General features: G+C 33.2%; 1 protein-coding gene across 1 annotated transcript; it reads right to left on the bottom strand.

The window, feature by feature from the left end:
- Positions 1-488: 488 nt before the first annotated feature.
- On the bottom strand, positions 489-8,989 carry LOC149571098 (uncharacterized). Its single transcript, XM_089812653.1, has 6 exons — positions 8,839-8,989; positions 7,471-7,678; positions 4,736-7,380; positions 3,879-4,274; positions 3,496-3,728; positions 489-834 (listed from the first exon to the last, which is right to left on the bottom strand). Exons 1-6 carry the CDS (start codon positions 8,918-8,920, stop codon positions 586-588), a joined length of 3,813 nt encoding a protein of 1,270 aa, XP_089668779.1. The 5' UTR covers positions 8,921-8,989; the 3' UTR covers positions 489-585.
- Positions 8,990-15,616: the final 6,627 nt, after the last annotated feature.

Raw genomic sequence — 15,616 nt, 5'->3', positions numbered from 1 at the left:
GCACAAATTTCTCTCTTTGAATTATATGTGAAAAGTTAAATACCATATGATTGTATTCAACTTAGATATGTTTTCCCTTATATAAAAATTAAATTACTTCCAAAATAATAATAAAATCATTATCCATTTTTCTTAAAACTATTCTAACGTAGTTTTGAATCTTGACATGATATCAATGAGTAAAATAGATTAATTCAATAGTTTGCTAAAAAATGTTCTAGCTTATGATTCTTAATTACTCAATATGCAAATATGGATCGTCTTTCTTTTATTCAATTAATTAAATTGTAACAAAAATTCTATATCTACATCAAGCTACTCAATTCATTGACTATCTTGTGACAATTTTTTTACATCCACGTCTATATCTATAATTGAATTGCTCATTATATATATATATATATATATATATAGGAGAAGACAAAGGTTAATCTACCCCATATATGGAAGGACCCACCCACTCTTCATTTAAATACAAACTCTTCATATAACTGAAAATTTGATTTTATTAATGAGTGAAGTCTCTATAAACTTAGAGGACATCATATACTGCCTTGGCACTAATCAACTTATTGCTTGAAAATTTTAAGATGGGAAGTATAGAGGCATATAATCTCTGTGAAGACCGTTGTGGGAAACATTGAGTGCATTAAGCTTTTCTTCACACCAACGTAGATGATCTTTGCTTACTCTTGACATACTCAATACCCTCGTTATTATTCTCAAGTCAATCACTGCAAGCAAGATTTCTGTTTCTTCTGCTCTTCTCGGATTTGATTTATTCTTTCTCAGAAACTTTCCTCTCCTTTTCAGATCATTAAGTCTTGACTCTTTCTGCCCAATGCACAACATTATGCATATCAATACCTATTTATTTACACACTACATATGATAAAATTATCTATCTACAGAGAAACCATAAGAGCGCCATGCAGTAACAAAATCAACTTAAAACACCCATATAAATAAATACACAATTTTTATAAATAATCTTTATTTTCATAACTGGTTCCCATACGGTTCCATATTAGGATTTGAAATGGATTCAAATTCATTTTAGGTTCGTCCGTATGTGTTATATATGTATGTATAGATATGTATATATATGTATGTATGTTTCAAAAAAGTAGTGAGAAAATTTAAAATTAAGATTATGGAGTGACAGAAAGTAAAGGTTAAGCAAAAGCTTTAGTGATTTAGCTGTTTATTTATCTCCTCCTTTGAGTGAGACTGTCAAAAGAAGAGGTATTGAATGGAAATATTTGCCGTGTGACTCTTTAAAGTTTTGCAGGCAGAGAGAAAGTATTTAATATGCCGTTGAGAGGATATGGGTGGTGAGGAGGAAAAGTTTTATGCCTTCAAAGATCTTTGTTCAACAAAGTGAAATTGGTCTTTTTACTTTTCGGTTCAATTATTTAGATTGTATTTTATTTTTTATTAAAAAGGAAAAGGTGAATAAAATCATTCAGTTATAGTGATATTCGATTTAGATATTGGAATTCGTTCAAGTGAGCTTATAAAGGTCTTAGTTTTTTTCTACAAATGATAAATGAATCTTTTGTATGTAGAGATGTGATTGGTTGAAGTTGACATTAAAAAATTATACAATTAAGATATGTAGAGCTAACACTTGTATAGATTAGTATAAAGTAAACGTAAATAAAGACAATAGAGTCTTGTTTCCAATTAAAAATATAATTAATCAATTGATATTTCTTAAGATAAGTGACACTATTTATTTTAAGAAAGTTTGTGAAATGCTAGATAATGCATTTTAAGGAAAATTGAAGAAAATGAGATAATTTTTTTAAAAATTTAAAAGATGACTCCTAAGTAATTTTTTTAACTTCAATGCATTCGATCTAGTGGAACTCATTCTATATAGATAGTTGAGGGACAACTTGATCTGCTTAGTTACTACTTATTTGGATAACATATATGTAGTGGGTTTGGTATCTAGGTTCATTAAAGCTATCAAATTTCCACAACCCATGTAAATGCTTTTATATCTGACTTTTTTTAGCATCAACACTTCAGATCACAGTATATGATCCATCATCACGATGCAATGCAATTTTTCTTTTCTAAGATGCTCTCTTGCATTACATCCCGATGATGGATCATATAACTTGTGATTTGAAACTTTGATGCTAAAATATTGTCACACAATTGACTGTAGAAAAAATAAAAGGATCTAGGTTCGTGTCAAAACCTTAGACATGTAAACAAAATACTGAGCTATGGTCTTAGATTTCAAGATTGAGAGAATTGTAGATTGATTGGTTATACATATTTAAATTGAGTAGGTTCCACATAGGACTGAAACTTTTCTTTTGGTCGTAGTTTAGTAGTATTTTGGCAGTATAAGAAATAGTCCATTGTATCACTTTCTATAATAGAAGAAGAATAAAAATCCACAAAATCCCCAAATACAAAGTGGACCTACCTTATTTTATGGAAACAAGAGTGCTATACAGATGAAAAACAAATCTAATGCTTTGTAATAAGGGTGAACAATCACTACATTAGAGAGTTGGTTTGACATGCACCTTGATAAATATTGTGTATTGCAATATAAAGAATCCTATAGTAGATATGTTAACAAAGCCTTTTTCACTTGAAAAGTTCTAAAGCTCAAGAAGATGTATTCCCTTATTCTCAATGGTCTTTTAGGAAGAATGACAACAATAATGACCATTGAACTTATTAATTAGGTTGTCTTTCTTGACTTTGGTGTTGGTTTTGTATGTCATAATTATCATCTTTAATTTGCACATCAAAATAATAGATTTCCACCTCTTTTTCTATCAAATTAGTTTACAAATTTCGTATGTTTACTTTGTATTTATGATCTATTAATAATTGTTTTTTATTTAACCTTAAAAACTTAAAAATAAGCTGGACTCTATCTATACACAACAAGCTTGCATACTTTCTTTACGATGCCCAAATGATATATTTGAAAAATTCAATGTAGAAACATAAATTTTCTTACTATAAAATCTAATATTTTAATAAGGTTTTAAAAAATAGTAATAATTATAAAGGAGTATATACCATTAATAAGCATATATAGGGCACCATTAGATCAAAAGTTATACACTATCAATATCATAATATTCTAGATTACTAGTCCCCACAGGATGAATGCACCATTGAGTAAAAAGCTATACACAATCAATATCATAATATTCTAAATTGCTAGTCCTCCAAATAATGAGCTCTAGTAACATGGTGCGTAATTGCAACATTTTAAAACTAAAAATTATGAGACATTTTATAATGTATCATTTATTTTTCTTAAAATAATATAAGAACTGAAGCAATAATAATTTAACTTAATAATAACCTAGAAGTCCAACGAGTAAGAAATATGACAATACTGTCACCCTGAAGCAGTTAGTGAGACTTTTTGAGACTTTTTCTTTCTTGTAAACCGCCAAGAGAAGAATATAGCAAAAATTGCACAATAATCATTCAAACGCATAAACTTACCTTCTCTAGGCATCTTTTAATGGCGTGTAGAAGGGCAGAGTCTGTTGAATCCATTAGCTGCTTCTGATGTTTACTTGATCTACAAGTTTTAATGTCTTTATCAGCCTTCACAAAATCCCAGAAAGTCATAATAGCTTCCTCCATAATTTTGATCAACTGAGATATGGTAACTGGATTTCTGTATATTGCTTCATGTATCTCCTCTTCCTCTTCCTCTCTTTGTGAAGATGAAGCTGTTGTATATAACACAAAAAGATTTAAGATTCATTCAAATTTGGAAAAATAAGTCAATTTTGACTATTTATAACTTTAAGCCTACGGATCAAAAATTAGTGTGTGATGTTTAAATCCAGTAACATTATGCATGTACTCTGTTCATTCACCTCTAAGAGAAGGGACTTGAAGTAGTTTTGGCATGAGGGATCTACTCCTGGAATATTCTTGAATTCTAGCTCCCTGGTTGTAGTGTTCATTCTCGAGAAACCTTTGTAGCAACACTTGAAACTGTCTGAATTGCTCTGCCGCCTGATCATATGAAAGAGAAGCTTCTCCATCAATGGAAGATGATATTTCTAGATACCGAACAATTTTGTACTGCCAATGCAGTGCCTCCCAAGTTAAGCATGTCTGAGCCACATAAACATTCTCCAATTCTTCCTTTTGCAGCTTGTAATCAATCTCATCATTTTCCACTTCCCTTCTTCTTGAAGAGAGTTGCCGGAAAGATGATGTTAGTTTAAGGGACCTAGACTTTTGAAAGAATTTTGGCTCGAACATACCTGTGAAGAAATTTAACAGCCAGTGATGAATTGAATCCATAACATAAAATTTTGAGTTTAACACAAAATGTAAATAACCTTCGAATTATCTGTAAGAATTTATGGGATTGATTGTGTATAGATTTTTGCATTAACGTTTCGAATCATACTCCGTGATCCATCATCAGAATAAAGCAAAACAATCATAGAATGTGATTCAAAATGTTGATACAAAAATCCAAATACAATCAATCCCAGAAATTCTTGCAGCTATTGAATTTCACCTGGGTAGAATTATCGCATCAACATTTCTGAATGAAAAAATGTGATCATAAATGTTGATGCAAATAAATTCTTCATAGTCAAATTCAAAAGTACATTACACTAACCATTATGAACTATAGAGATTTAATGCCTCTGAATTTCTTTTAAAAAATATACTTTTCTCTTAACTGAGATTTAATGGCACCAAGGTCACTAACCAACTGAATGCATTTGATAATTATTGATTCTATCAAAATGCCTCATCCTTTCGGTATATGTCTCATATAATGCATCGATTGATCTAGCAGTACTTCCCCCATGTCCAGGGCTTGGAGGAGCTTCTGCTGGTTGATTATACCAATAATCTTCTGATTCAGATTGTCTACTCATGGTAGAGTTTCTCTGCTGATCACTTCCAGAGGATTTTGATGTCGACTCCTCACTCACAAATTCATACTGCAATCTGAAAAGATCATGCTTAAGATCCCTGATCCTATCTGCCACTTTAATGTGATCTGGGTTTTTCCTTTCAGTACTGAAATCACTCTTATCATCTTCCACTATTTCACAAACATGGTTCTCCACACCTTCATCCTTGCTTAGATCATGCATAAGCTCATATATTTGTTTGTCATTGTTTGGAACTTTGCAAAGATCTTCCAACTCTTTTGACTCTAATTCTTCCAGCATCTTATCAAGTGCGTTCTTTTTCTCTTCAATTTCGCATCTCTCTCCAATCATACATGTCCCCTCATTAGCATTTATGTCCAAAATCTCTAACAAATTATTATGCTCAATGCTAGTTTCAGATACTTTATTGCCTTCAAATTCAGTGTTTAAATGTTCTCTTGCAATTGTGTCATTATAAACAGCTGCCATGTCCTCAATTTGACCTACAATGTCTTCACTTGTAGGATTCTTTAATCCTTCTTCTTCATCTTTAGGTGAGTCTAACCTATAATCTACATTATGGTCTGTTCCAAAACCGAAACCATTGACTTCTAACTCCTCCTCTTTAGTTGTACTTGTTCTTGAAGTGATCAATGCATTCTGCTCTACACAAGAGATTACTTCTTCAGAACCTGCTTCCCCATCACTAGAAACCTCAACTTTACAAGACTCATCAAGAATGTGGACATTAGCTTCACTATTATCCATAGCAATCAGCTCCTGATCTTCAACACATGTATCCTCTTTAAATTGAGATATATGCTGGTCCTCATCATTGTTTTCTAAATGGGCTACAATTTCGTCAGGACCTTCCTGACTAAAACCTCCAACACATTGATCATCAAGCTGCAAAACTTCCTCAAACCCATTCTGGCTGTAACCTTCAGCACATTGATCATCATTGTGCTCAAAAGATCCCGCACAGTGATCATCAAGCTGCAAAATTTTCTCACACCCATTTTGTTTAAAGCCTTCCATACACCGATCATAAAGCCGCAAAGTTTTCTCAAACTCATTCTGTTTAGAGCCTCCAACACCTTGATCATCATTGGGTTCAAAGGCTCCAACACTCTGATTATCAAACTGCAAACACTTCTCAAACCCATTATGTTTGAAACCTCCAACACACTGATCACGAAGCTCCCAAATTTTCTCAAACCTAAAAAGTTTTAATCCTCCAACACTTTGATCATCATTGTGTTCAAAGTGATGCGAACTTTTCTCAAGTCCATTCTGTTGAAAGGCTCCAACACACTGATCATCAAGCTGCAAGATTTTCTCTGACCCATTCTGTTTAAAGCCTCCAACTCCGACACATTGATCATCAAGCTGCAAATTTTTCTCAAACCCACTCTTTCCGAAGCCTCTGATGCGCTGATCATCAAGCTGCCAAATTTCCTCAACTTCATTATGTTCAAAACCTCCAACACATCGATCATCAGATTGCCCAAACTTGTCCTGTTTAGAACCTGCATCACATTGATCATTGGACAGCGAAATTTCCTCAACTCCATTCTTTGTAAAACTTTCAGGACATTGATCATCAAATTGCAAAATTTCCTCAACTTGTTCCTTTTTAGAACCTTCTACACACTGATAGTCAAACCGCAAAATTTCTGCAAACCCATTAAAACCTCTAACAATTTCATCCTCAAACTGCAAGACTTCTTCAACCCCCTTTTGTAAGACTCCTCCATCATGATCAATATGGTGCACCATCTCACCAACTCCAGCACATTGATCATCAACTTGCAAAATTTCCTCAGCTTGTTCCTTTTTAGAACCTTCTACACACTGATCATCAAACTGCAAAATTTCCGCAAACCCATTAAAACCTCTAATAATTTTATCCTCAAGCTGCAAGACTTCTTCAACCCCCTTTTGTAAGACTCCTCCATCATGATCAATATGGTGCACCATCTCACCAACTCCAGCACATTGACCATCAAATTGCAAAATTTTCTCAGCTTGTTCCTTTTTAGAACCTTCTACACACTGATCATCAAACTTCAAAATTTCCGCAAACCCATTAAAACCTCTAACACTTTCATCCTCGAGCTGCAAAATATTTTCAACACACTTCTGTAAGACTCCTCCATCAAAATCATTATGGTGCACCATCTCACCAATTCCAGCACATTGATCATCAAATTGATAAATTTTCTCAACTTGATACTGTTTAAAGCCTTCCTTACACTGATCATCAAACTGCAAAATTTCCGCAAACCCATTAAAACCTTCAACACTTCCATCCTCAAGCTGCAACAATTCTTCCACTCCCTTTTGTAAGACTCCTCCATCATAATCAATATTGCACGCAATGTCACCAACTCCATTCTGTTCATTTTTTAAATAGAAATCCTCAACATTCACCATTTCCTCTTCCATGTTACAGCTATCCCAATCACAGTCCCTGCAAAACACAATAATCATATTAAATACATTCAATTCAGCTGCAAAACATGTACTTCCCTTAAAAAAAACAAAAAGCTACAGCTCCAACCTTATCAGCATTCCCCTCAAAAGCAGGATTATGATCTTCCATAGTATATGCAAAATAGCACAGACGAATACACCCATCAACAAACTGGAGAAAGTGAATCCCACTGAGCTTTTGCAGGTACAATCACAAGTCATCATCATTGATGTAAAAGTGAACATCATCAGAGCAATGCTGGATTTTGGTACAGAAGCAGCACTGGCCCATTCATCTGCACCACTTCAAAATATCACTATTATATGTACAAAGCTACCTTAAGACCCTAGGCCATACACTCCCCATAGACCATCTATACACCAATTCAAGGATTATCCTCAAGTAGTTTGTAAACTCCTTTAGGAAAGATTGAAGATTCTCTCTCACTCCTTACATTCAAATATATATATACATTTTTCAGAGGCACTTAATGAATATGACACTTTAATGTGCACTCCTTTTGGAATTGAGTACTTATATTATTATCTTAAAAACAATCTTGAAGATACAAAATGTGATTAAGTATAATAGTAGAGGCCAATTATAACTTCCTACCAAGGTGATGAATGGAATCAATTTTGATGAACATTGCTACTTTTTAAAAGGTAGTTGTAAGAATTATTTATCTGATTGGTTGGATTCAAGGTGCAATTCGTAGAGCTTCTTGTTGCTTTTTTTGAACTCTTTATCATTCTAATGATGTATCACAAGTGTGATACAAACATTGGTAGGAAACGGATGCGATCAAATCCAGAAAAGCAACAAATAGTTGAATTCAGTTTACAATCTCATTCTATAAACCTACACATTTCAATGAATATCAACAAAGAATCTTTATGTACTTGAGCTTGAGTCTCCTAGCCTCCTATTTGATCTCATTTTCAGCACGGTGGGCATAATGAAACGTTTCAATGAATATCAAAAAGGAATTTTGGTGTGCTCTTCAAATGTGTCTATTGAAAAATCTGTAGATCATCCTTAAATAACTTTTTATAAATCAAATGCCTTCAAGTGGGAAATCTATATAAAAAAATCATTTCAGCAGTGAACTCGCTAAACTGATCCAAAGACAAGAAGTGAAATTCCGAAGACAAACCACAGCTGTACACTTTTCTACTGTAAGATTCTCCTAAAATAATTTTTTGCTAATTATAAAATAAATTTGTATCAGCAATATTCCATCCATTCACTTTGCTTTACTCAGTGTATGATCATAGATGCCCTACTTTCATTGTTGGCAAACTTTGTACCTTAATTACTCTCTAATAATGTAATCTATGCAAAGTTATGCTACCATATCTTAGAAATCCAATTTAATTATAAAGTAATACCTTAACAAATGCAATCAAACAAAGCATATTCCTGTCTGCAAAAGTAATGGTGTACTATAATTACCTGTCTGCAATCCCTTTGGCCATGTTTTGCTCAAGAGATGAAACTTAGAATAAATTGGGAAGGCCTTGATCTTGGTTTTCATAATACTGCAATACAATTGTTCTTCATGTTTTTTAATGTACACCAAAACTTTCTCAAATGTAAACAATTTGCGATGCAAAAGGGGAATTGAGTGGGTTTAAGTTTTCAACTGGAGAAGAGGTGTTGGAAATCAAAGAATTTGATGTTTGATAAGACTATGTTTGGTATATGTATGACGTTGATTGCATAACGGCTAGAACAGAATAAAGTTATATGAGTAATCTGTCTTAAAGGTAAATTCTTCAATTTAAAATTTAAATACTGTCAACATAATAAATTAAAGTTAGTGCAAGGCCTCACTTACCTAAGATTCTCTAATGGATTGAGAGTTACACCGTACATAAACAAATTACTAATTGTACGTTACTCGTACAAATAATTATAATTTAGATTATATAAAGGAGAGGGTTGAGAATAACAATAATCTCTTAAAATAAATTTGAAATGCTCAGAAATGTAATGTATCTATTTCGAGGTATTTATAAATTTCATATATGTACCTTAATATTACTATTTTGCATTTCTTAAAATATATAAGTTAATTTAAATAAAATTTTAACTAGATTTAAATATTTGTAGAATGGAAAAAAATAAAAATAGTTTTAGAAGAATTTATTAAAATGTAGAGGATATCCGATTGATACACCTCTATGTTCTATGTATAAGTTATTGGACTGTTGGTTACATAAAATTTTAATTATTTTGAAATATATATAATATGAAATATAGATAATGATTTTTTTCTTGAAGTTGAATACAAAATATGCAAAAATACAAAATAAAATGTATGTGTCCCAATATAAAAGGTACCTATATGAAAGAAAAAAAAAAATGCTAACCTTAGAAAATTTGGTTTCTTTTCATGTATTGAGACAATAAAAATTGTTATGATTGCCATTAAAGGAAGTTGTCATGCAATGTTTTTAATGTCAATATATCCATTAACGTGTAAGTCCAACCTTAGAATAAAACTTGATATAATTTCTAAGTTTGTAAGAAGGCTTTCAAGCTTAAATTGAACCAATGGTAGTTGTTAATCACAACCAATTAGATAAAATTTCACAATAAATTATATCTCCATTTTTTTTAAAAAAGATTCTAAGATGGAACATTATTGTCTGGAACATTATTGTCAGCAGTAACCCGAGTATAAGGAAAATCTTGCATTGCCACCCCCCACACACAAAAAAATGTCTAGTTTGTCAATGAGGGTCACCTTAGTACATAGTCGCTATTTTTGAAACTTATTATTTTTAGTAAGGTGTTCGTTGGAACTCATAATTGTTTAGTTTCTTCCTTGGAGGTTCACTTTGGTTAAATCAGTGTGCTAGTAAAGTTTCATTGAAAGATCAATTTTAGTTTTGAAGATATTGAATTTGTCTTAGCTTTGGTAGAAGGGTATAAAAACTTTGAACTCGGGTTTGAAGGCTTTAGAGACTCTAAAAGGGGCTCAAACCCCACTTGAATGGAACTTCAAAAATCAAACTCTATAGATGACTTCCTACCAATCTCAAAATGGGATTATAATAGTCAAGCGGGTCAATGAGTGAAGAGTTACAGTCTTGAAAGTTGCACTACTTTGGATGAAAAATAAAATTCCTTCAAAAACTCATTTGAGTTTTGAAAGTTGTTTTGTGCCTAATCCAATGTAATACAATATAAATAATAATATCTTAGGGATGGTCAACCTTAAAGTCAAGGGTTAAAATTTTTGGAACCTTCTTGGGAAGTGTTGTGGTTGTTAGAAAGTAAAGTCCACCAAGATAACTGTGAGGCAGGGCGGGGGTGGGTGAATCAATTATCCAACTATTAAAATACTTATCAACCTGATTAATCCTTAACCATGTGAACAATATAATCAACAACCATAAGAAGATATACATACACAGTAACACCAGATATGTTAACTAGGGGAACCCTTGATTAGAGGGAAAACCCCAGTGGGGGTACCCACACAATGATGTACTAATATAAATGTTCATTGTAAGAGGATGGACTCTATTAGGAGCCAATGAAATATATTTAGTACATATCACTCCCTTTTAGGAGACTTTGAATCCTTGTTAGGAGATTCCAACCCTATTAGGAGTTGTAGAAGGCATAATGACCCACTGTCCAAACAACTTCAGGGGAAAGAGCACTGAATTCGCTATCTAATTGGTCTATGTATTATTCCTTGCAGAATTATAGAAATGAAATAATCTTAGCTCCTCTGTCCTCTTGACTAGACCAAACCTCTTCTGGTCTCGATACCATATCACCAACTTTGCATCCAACAATCCCTTAGATCCCTTATTTGTATTTACCAAATACTTCTGCATATCACACTTGAATGCATACTTCACAACAAGGAAAATAACCTTCATTTATACCATATCCTCGAAATAATTCCTTGAGTTGGCCTTGAGGCTTTCCCAATTAATTATAATAGGATCTCTTTGAGATAAACAATCATTTTACAATTTACATGACACTATCGTCTCACAATCTTTACAACTTCTCACATGTGTTGTTGGAAATATAGATGGATTAACTGAGGGGGGGGAGGGGGGTGAATCAGTTACCACAAAAAAAAATCCACAAATCCCTTAGATGTCTTATAAAACTAGTTACTGCTATCACTCAGTAGTCATACAGAAAAATGTTGTAACTCGGTAGATGCAGTGTATGTTATCTTTAACAGATCCTAAGCATTCACAATGATTAACATTTAAGCATGAAAGAAATAACATGAACACATAAGACACCAAATTTAACGTGGATACCCAATATGGAAAAAACCACCAAGTAACTAGCTACTAATTTTCACTCTTCTGAAGTGAGCCCTATTAGGAGCCAACCCGGTTAAAGGTTACAAAACACACTGTTAGGAGTGGCCTTGCAAAAGAACTTTAGAACAATTCAATAGAACTGTCACCTTGTTAGAGGATTTACAAATGGCTGTTAAACCAACTCTGTTAAGAGATTTAGGAATCACTACTACAATCGTGAGAGAGTAACAATGAATTGACCTAAATGAGATGCAACTGAATTGCTGATATAGATCTCTGTTCTACTTCACTAGATCCTTCCTGATCAAATAAATCTTTGCTGATCCTCAAGGATATCTGACCATCCTTCAAAGTTTTCTCACACTTTCCTCTTCAAACAATCAATACACTTGCATGCTTGCTCATTGCACTTTAGAATTCTCAACTTGACCCTTTATTTATACCTTACAAATTGTCAAGTCAGCTCATTTACAACTTATAATTACCAATAATCATTACCTCGATTGGCTACAATCATTACTTTAAATAATTAAACTTTATTTCTCAAATTAACAAAATCCTTCATTTGCCAACCTTGCTCAGTAAACACTGTTCCAAAAATGATTTCCAATGTTAACCAATAGAAGCTCGGTTAACACTATGAACCCTACAAAAAATTTTGGAGACCGAGTGAACATGGTAGAAACACTAACTTTCCTTTGTTAACCATGTGAGCTTGGTTAACATTGACTTTCTGCCATATTTCATTTGATGCCCAAGTGAGCTCGGTAAACACTATAATTTGCTTTGCTAACCAACTGAGCTTGGTAAGCACTACCTGCCAACTAATATGACATTTGTGTAACATCAAAGATAACACACAATTAAACAACTGTATCCAACAATCTCCCTCTTTGGCATTGATGGCAACACAACATGTCATAGCACAATGAAATTTGAAAACAAGTCTTTTTCTGACAGAACTTTTCTCCCTCTTAGATTTTATGCCACAAACTTCTCTAATGCAGTAATGTCCCTCTATGAAGGAATTACATAGCTTCTTTTCCAAATAGCAAACTCTCCTTCAAACAAATTCAAATTTCAGAAAGATATGATAGTAAACTCTCCCTCTTTGACAACAAAAGGAATTACATAGCTTCTTTTCCAAACAGCAAACTCTCCTTCAAACAAATTCAAATTTCAGAAAGATATGATAGTAAACTCTCCCTCTTTGACAACAAATGCCAAAGACAACACAAACCAAATGAGTAACAATGTACCTTAAGTATTGATTCATATGCAATGTTCCCATGACTATGCTACATCAACTAATAGATCTTCAACTTGGTTCCTGTTGATGCATCACTAAAACTTTATTTCAGTGAGCTTTAGATAGGGGAATGACCCCTAACTTACCTCTTAGATACAAGTATGCATCCTTAGGTAATGGCTTAGTGAATATGTCTGCAATCTATTCTTTTGTATGGACATATTTCAATCTGATCTCCTTGTCTTGCACCAATTCTCTGACAAAGTGATATTTTAGTGCAATGTGCTTGGTTTTGGAATGCATCACTGGATTCTTTGATATGTTGATTGCACTTGTATTATCACAAAACATAACAAATGGTTCTTTGATCTCAACCTTCATGCCTTCCAACAACTATTTAAACCAAACAATATTGGAACAGTTCACTGTTGCTGCAACATATTCTGCTTCAGTTGTAGATTGGAATGTGCAATTTTGCTTTTTACTTGTCTAAGAAACCAACTTCTTTCCAAGAAAGAATGCTCCACCACTTGTACTCTTTCTATTATCAATGTTTCCTACCCAATCAGCATCAGTAAACACTTTCAAGTCCAAATTTCTTCCAAATTTATACCACAATCCATAATCTTTAGTGCCTTTTAAGTATCTCAAGATCCTTTTGATTGCCATCATGTGATTTTCTCTAAGTTTTGCTGAAAATCTTGCCACTATACCAACTACTAGAGCAATATCAAGCCTTGTATAAACCACATACTATAGTTTTCCAATCATTGATCTGTATAAGGTCTGATCTACCTCTTTTGAATCATCATCTTTTGTAAGCTTTAGTCTAGTACACATGGTAGTTCCAACTGGTTTTAAATCTTTCATACCAAACTTCTTGAGTATCGCCTTGATGTATTTAGATTGAGTGATGTAGATACCATTCTTGCTCTGTTGAATCTGAAGACCAACAAAGAATTTAATCTCACCAAACATGGACATCTCAAATTCTTTGTTCATTTGCTCTAAAAATTCTTTGCATAGATCATCATTCCCTATAAACAAAGTATAATCCACAAATATTTCTATCAAAACAATCTTGTTATCTGGTCCTTCCTTGATATACAAGTTATTGTTATCATTAGTTCTCTAAAAACCAATATAAATAAGATAGTTATGCAATCTCTCATACCATGCTCTAGGGGCTTGTTTCAGACCATACAATGCTTTGTGTAATTTTCAGACCATATCCTTTTTGTCTAGATCAACAAAACCTTCAGGTTGCTCAATGTAGACTTCTTCATCTAAAATACCATTGAGAAATGCAGATTTGACATCCATCTAATATACCTTAAATCCTTTGTGTGCAACATATGCAAGTAAGGTCCTGACACCTTCCAATCTTGCAAAAGGAGCAAAAGTCTCTCCATAATCAATTCCTTCTTCTTGAGAGTAGCCTTTACATACCGGTCTAGCTTTGTTTCTTGATACCTTACCATTTTCATTTAACTTATTCCTGAATACCCACTTAGTTCTAATCACATTTTTATCTTTAGGCCTAGGTACAAGAGTCCATGTTTTGTTCTTCTCTATTTTCTCTATCTCTTCATTCATAGCCTCAATCCAACTTTCATTTTTCAATGCATCTTTAACATTTCTAGGTTCAAAATCAACAAGCAAACAAGTACCTTTTAGCTTACTTCTTGTCATAGTACCTTCAGATTTGTCTCCAATAATCTAATCTGGTGCATGATGTCTCCTGACATACTTGGCCAATATAGGTTCCTTGCCTTTTGAGTGAATTGCATTGTCATCCTCTTGAACTTCAACTTCAGGTTCTGGCTACTCTGACTTAGTAGGCATTGGCTCAGTAGCATCTGAATGTGAATCAGGTTCCTACAACTCAGTTTGAACTTCTTGCAACTCAGTGACTGATGAAGACTTAGGAGTAGAAGTCTCCTGATTGATAGATGTATCTGGCACTGTATTAGGTTCAATAAAAATAAATCTCTTGTAATCTTCTAGTTCCTTTTTGCTTTCTTCTTCAATCCTTTCTGCAAACTCATCAACTTTCATATGTGCACTTTCTATGATTTTGTGAGTAGATAAATTCAAACATATAAATGCCTTACTTTTGCAAGAATATCACAAAAATATGCCTTCATCACCTTTCACATCAAATTTTTCTTTTCTAGATTCTTTCAAGATATAACATTTACTTCCAAATACTTTCAGGTAACTTACATTGGATTTATAGTCATACCATAACTCATAGGGAGTTTTGAATGAGTCCTTCTTCAATTGTACTCGGTTCAAAGTATGAACTGCAATTCTGATAGCTTCCTTCTAGTATTTGATAGCAATGTTCTTTTTAATCATTAGAGTCCTTGCACAATCCATGATAGGTTTGTTCCTCCTTTCAGTTATTCTATTCTGCTCGAGAGTTCCAGGGGTTGATACTTGTCTTTTGATTCCTATTTCAATGCAATAGTTATTGAATTCATGGGAAATGAATTCACTACCTCTGTTTGATCTCAAACATTTCAGTCTTTTCCCTATTTCCTTCTCTACTGTAGACAAATGCCATTTGAACTTCTCAAATGCTTCTGACTTCTCTCTTAGATACATGACAATCATCATTCTAAAGTAGTCATCAACAAAAAGAATGAAGAACTTTTCTCTAGTATAGATCTCA

Source organism: Cupressus sempervirens, chromosome 2 (genome assembly GCF_028749045.1).
Source record: "Cupressus sempervirens isolate cs-2001-9-10 chromosome 2, ASM2874904v1, whole genome shotgun sequence".
In the NCBI taxonomy this organism is placed as follows: domain Eukaryota; kingdom Viridiplantae; phylum Streptophyta; class Pinopsida; order Cupressales; family Cupressaceae; genus Cupressus; species Cupressus sempervirens.
Note: the sequence above shows the minus strand (reverse complement) of the source record. Positions and strands in the feature narration are given on the sequence as shown.

Coding starts and splice junctions, on each gene's coding strand:
- LOC149571098 (XM_089812653.1), bottom strand. CDS start 8,920: ATGAAAACCAAGATCAAGGCCTTCCCAATTTATTCTAAGTTTCATCTC. Junction 7,679..8,838: donor GCCAAAGGGATTGCAGACAG/GTAATTATAGTA, acceptor GAAGTGGTGCAG/ATGAATGGGCCAGTGCTGCT. Junction 835..3,495: donor TTAAAAGATGCCTAGAGAAG/GTAAGTTTATGC, acceptor TGCATTGGGCAG/AAAGAGTCAAGACTTAATGA.